This window comes from Gasterosteus aculeatus, chromosome 5, assembly GCF_964276395.1.
Source record: "Gasterosteus aculeatus chromosome 5, fGasAcu3.hap1.1, whole genome shotgun sequence".
Classification (NCBI taxonomy): Eukaryota; Metazoa; Chordata; class Actinopteri; order Perciformes; family Gasterosteidae; genus Gasterosteus; species Gasterosteus aculeatus.
In genome coordinates, this window is record NC_135692.1 from 16248690 (window position 1) to 16253689 (window position 5000).

The 5000-nt window shown below is 58.7% G+C and overlaps 1 protein-coding gene across 5 annotated transcripts in view; it reads left to right on the forward strand.

Moving 5' to 3' along the window:
* The window catches only part of bahcc1b (BAH domain and coiled-coil containing 1b), a 52868-nt gene that overhangs the window by 23816 nt on the left and 24052 nt on the right, over window positions 1-5000 (forward strand). For all 5 annotated transcript variants that reach the window (XM_078102557.1, XM_078102556.1, XM_078102558.1 and 2 more), the window contains exons 4-6: window positions 2246-2356; window positions 2546-4534; window positions 4834-4945. In XM_078102557.1, coding sequence (XP_077958683.1) covers window positions 2246-2356; window positions 2546-4534; window positions 4834-4945 — 2212 coding nt within the window. The remainder of the gene's footprint in view (window positions 1-2245; window positions 2357-2545; window positions 4535-4833; window positions 4946-5000) is intronic.

Below are 5000 nucleotides of genomic sequence, written 5' to 3' on the forward strand. Positions count from 1 at the left end.
GTGTGTCTCCTGACAGCACGATGAGTAACTGATCACCTCAACAACAACAGAAAGTCGGATTCCCTGCAGGCGTTTCTCCACCAACGGTGAAAAACGCTCACAATCGCTATTTCCCGTTTCGCCAGTTTTTCACCCAAAACAAACGTGGTTTCCTGAGAATGAAACGGAAGCGCGTCGGCGCTTGGTTCGCTTCGCTTTGACCTCCTGCGGGGTGGAGCCCCGTAAGCGGCCCGAACGCACAACTTTCACGCGTCAGCGGAGCCAATCCGGGCACTTTGGGACAACTCATTTGCCGCATTTGACTCATACAAAACTCTTCTTATTCCACCACGCGTTAGGGAAGCGGCGTCCGGGATGCACAGAGCGCTCCGCGTTGTTCTTCGTACAAATCTCTCTCGATGCGGCTCTGCAGTCCTGTTTGTAGAAACGCCTCATCGGCCGATTTACGGCAACGGTTACGCCCCAAAACGAGCGCGCGCGGCGCCCAGAGTCACGGTTTCAAATCAGCCTGCGAGGAGCGCTGTGCGTCTGCGTGTGCGTCTGCGTCTGCGCCTATCACAAGGATTTGTGTCGGCTCGACTTTGATGTCTGAATGCGCACACACTCACACACACACACACACACACACACTCGCACACACTTGCACAAATGATTGTTTTTAAGAATTCCAGCCAGGAGCTCCGGGAGGCGGCGTGCCAGCTGGCCGCGGTCCAGAGAGCCGTGTCGCCAGCAGAGAGGAGGAACCTGGCCGACGCACAGCAGACACACACACACACACACACACAGATGAGACACATTCACATATATTCTTTCTCTCGCGCACAAACACACACACCCACGGTTTGTTCCACACACACCTTCCCACTCTCTCTCTCTTCCACACCTGTCCTTGTTTTTTAGTCCTCTCGCTCCTCATCTCAAAGCTCTTCACCCCCCCTGTCACACACACACGGACGCGCACACACACACACAGACGCACACACTCCCCGTACGCCTCACAGCAGCAGCAGATTGGAAGCTTTTCAAATCGACAGCCCCGTTCTTCTTCTTCTTCTGCTGCCTCTTTTACTTTCACTGGCTTCACGTTTGTTCAATAGTTAACCTCTTTAATCCCCCCCCCCCACCTCCACCCACCCCCCCTATCCTCCACCTCCACCCCCCACCGAGTCCCTCTGACGTCTCTGCCCCCCCCCCCCCTGAGTTTTATCCCCCATCATTACCCGGGGGATTGGCTTTAGATGGCCGATGGAGCCTTTTGGCTAATTGTCGCCATTTAGATTCACTGGTTGTTAACCAGTCAGAGTAATCACACACACACACACACACACACACACAGCGGCGTGCACAAAGCCGTGCATTTACACTGCGGCATGAACACGCAGTGGCACACACACACGCGCGCGCTGGGAGCGGTGAGGGGGTGTTGGTGGTTTTGCAGTGCGACGGTGGAATGCGTAGGATGAGTTTTTATGGAGTGCTGTTTACTTTGGCCGCCGCCGTTAAACTTTTAACGGCTGCCAATTAACAAGCCGGCAAGGACACTCTGTGGGGCATGAAGGCAGCTGCTGGAGAACGCACACACACACACACACACACACACACACACACACACACGCACAATCCAAACGTTTTACGCCAATATTCTGGAGTTGTGTTCCTGTTGTGTGTGTGTGTGTTTGTCTACTTGTGTGTGTGCGTGGGCGGCCTGTGGTGTTTTTGATGTTATTATTAACATCGCACCTCAACGACCACAACAATGCCACACACACACACACACACACACACACACCAATGAGACCCCCCCCCACTCCGAGAGACACAGTTCAACGTCCTTGAAGACGAGAAACAGAGTGGAACGACCGTTCACCTCCCAGTGACCTCCTGTGTGTGTGTGTGTGTGTGTGTGTGTATTAAGGACTGGGGAGTTGTGATACTTTTTGTCCTCTCGCTTTGGGGAAAATGTGTTTTGCAGAGGAGCAGATTCCATCCGGTTAAATGCTGCGAACACCCGGCTGTCTGCTGTGGTTTCTGTCACCACTTTGTCCACTGTAAATAATGTCAACTCGCGCCGCGTGTTTGTGTAAAAGTGCATTTATGGCCAAAGTAGCGCTAACTGGCCATATTTTTTCTGTGTTTTTTCCAAAATGGCCCCATCTCCTGATAGATGGGGGAGATAAAGTGTTTGTTTAGAGGGCTGCTGAATGTCAACGCTGCAGAGAGACATCAATCCTCTCTCCTCTGACAGGGTACCCCAGCTATTCAGGAAGTCTCGCTTCTCCTTTTCTCCCCATGAGTCCCCTGGATCACCATAGCAACAGTCTCTATGGACAGCACCGCTTCTATGAAACTCAAAAAGGTAGGTGTGTGTGTGTGTGTGTGTGTGTGTGAAAAATACCTGTATGTTTCCCAGACTGCTTGATCAGCACTCAGCGCAGGACGGAGAACAGCTTCTCCGCATGTCTGCAAACACGTTTCAATACAGTGATTTGAATCAAACTTTATCAAAGTGATGAAATGAAAAACGCTTCTTCTCCTCGTCCTCCAGATCACTTCTACCTGAGAGGCCTTCCTCCCCAGCCCCCTCTGCTCTCCACCGCCCACGGCCTCCCCCCGCTGTCCAGGGCCGCCCCGGGCCACTCGCTCGGCTCGTGCGGGCGGGAGGCGGACGGCGCGGGAGGCGGCGGGAAGGGCGCCAAAGACGCGGGCGAGAAAGCGCCGGCAGCGTCGCTGTCCAAGGCGGCGAGGGAGCGCGCCAGCAGCAAGGAGGGCAAAGAGAAACCGCAGCAGCTTCATCAGACGCCTCCAGGCGGCGGCCACCACCAGCACCAGCACCACCACGCTTACCCCCACCCTCACCACGCCCTCCTCGCCCACCTCCCGCCGCAGGGCCGCGAGGAGGACCACAGACACTCCCTGGAGCGGCACAAGGAGCTCCGGGGCGCCGACTCTGCCGGTCAGGAGCCGAAACACACGAGTGCCTGTCAGCTGTCCGGCAGCTCGGGGGCAGAGTCCGGCGCCGCGGGCAAAGGCGGAGCGCTGAGCAGCTGCAACGGAGGCGGGGTGGGCAGAACGCCGTCGGGCGTGGGCAGGCGGTGCTCCAAGGACGGACCCGTAAACGGCGAGATGAGAATCAGTGAGTCCTCTGCTTCTTCCAGTGAATGCACGAGAAGAGGTGCGGCCATCTTGGCGCCTCCCGGCCCCCACTCCGTGGCCTCCTACTCCATGCCCCCGCCTCCGCCACCTCCCCCGCACGCTTTGCAAATGGGCTCCGCGGTGGCGGGAGGGTGGCTGCACCACGCGCATCACCGTCCTCACCCCGAGTTCTACTGTCCCCCGGCCCCTCTCACGCTGACCCCCTCCAAAGAGCCAGCGGCCGCGCCCGGAGGGTCCGGCAGGGAGGCCAGACTCACCCACGTGCCCTCGGTCGGGGCGCTAGGAGACCCGGCCGCCGCCGACTGTCGAGCAGCAGCAGCAGGAGGTAGAAAGTCCGACGATAGAAGCGGAGAAGGATCGTATGAAAGCCCCTCTCATCACCTCAGCCGGATTAGTGTTTGCCAAAAGAAGGACAAGTCGCAGCAGCTGGGATACGGCAAAGCTGACAAGCCGCCCGACTGGAGCCACCCGACGCAGAACCTCCACAAGCCCGGGTCCAACGCGAGCCCCCCGTCTGAGCCGCGCTCCTGCAGCCTGGACAAGTCGTCGTCCCTCAGAGACGTGGAGGTGGTGGACGACGTTCACCGGCCTTCGCTGCCGCTGGAGGCCCGCGGGACGCAGCCCGGCGCCGGGCAGGCCGCGGCCAGGGACAACGCGGACCCCAGCACTCCCCCCTTCAGGGACTGCTCCCGCTCGGCTCCTCGCCCCGATGGGAGGGGGGGGCCGGGGATAACATCGCAGAGGGAGGGGCAGAAGGTGGCCAGGATACGGCACCAGCAGCACAGCAGCCACGGAGCAAACACGGACGAGAGGGGAAGAGACCGAGGTCAGACAGCGCCTTCCTGGGGGGGCCGGGGGGGCCACCAGGAGGACCCGCGAAAAAGCTCCCAGCATGCACCAGTTGGTAGCGGCGAAGTGAGAGGGCACAGCGCCAGAGCTCCAAACAGTGACCACAACCAGCCCCACCCTCACCCTCCGTCTCACCCCTCGTCGCACACCGCCGAGGGCGAGGGCAGTGCCATGAAGAGTCTAATGAACTACAGCTCCCAGCAGCCTCTGCTGCTGCCGCAGCGGGGCCCCTTTGGCGGTCTGGGCGGCCTCAAGCAGGGTGGGGAGCGACCAGAGAAAGGGGAGCGCGGAGGCGCCAGAAGCAACGCTGCCCTGCAAGAGCCTCCCAAACAATCGCTGCTCCCTCGCCGCGGCTCCGCTAACGAGGGGGACAGAGGGGACAAAGGCGGCAAGGAGGCCGGGGAGGCGGGTGAGGGGGAGGTGCGACAGCCTCCGGTGGGTATTGCGGTTGCGGTGGCCAGGCCCCCCCATCGTTCCCCAGACAACACCCCCGGACACAGCAGACAGGGCAGGGTGCTGCCCAGCATGAAAGGTCAGACATCATTAATGCTCCTTGTGCTGAAAGTCGATTAATGCTATTTCTGTGCTCTTGGCTACGATTAAGGGGGAAGATCCGCGATTTAACACATTTATTGTGTAGCGCAGTAACATTTCTTGGTCCTTTTTGACGTTTACTGGGGACTTATTATCTATGACTAACTGGCCGAACCTTGCAGAGAAGCTTTAAGACCTTTAGACCTTTTGAATCTGCGCTTTGTGTTTTGTGTGTGAAACGGCGGCGTCGATGGCGGTCGCTGTAAGCCTGTTGCTCCGGTTGTGCTTGCCATGCAGGAGCGTCGCGCCACGTGTTTTCTCTGGGCCGGGAGGCCGAGGAGAGGAAGAGGATGACGGAGGAACAGATCGGCCTCCATCACCTGGACAGAGAGCGAGAGATGATCATCAGGTACACATGTGGTCGCACACACCGGCACCGGTGACCACATTGTAGCATCTATTAG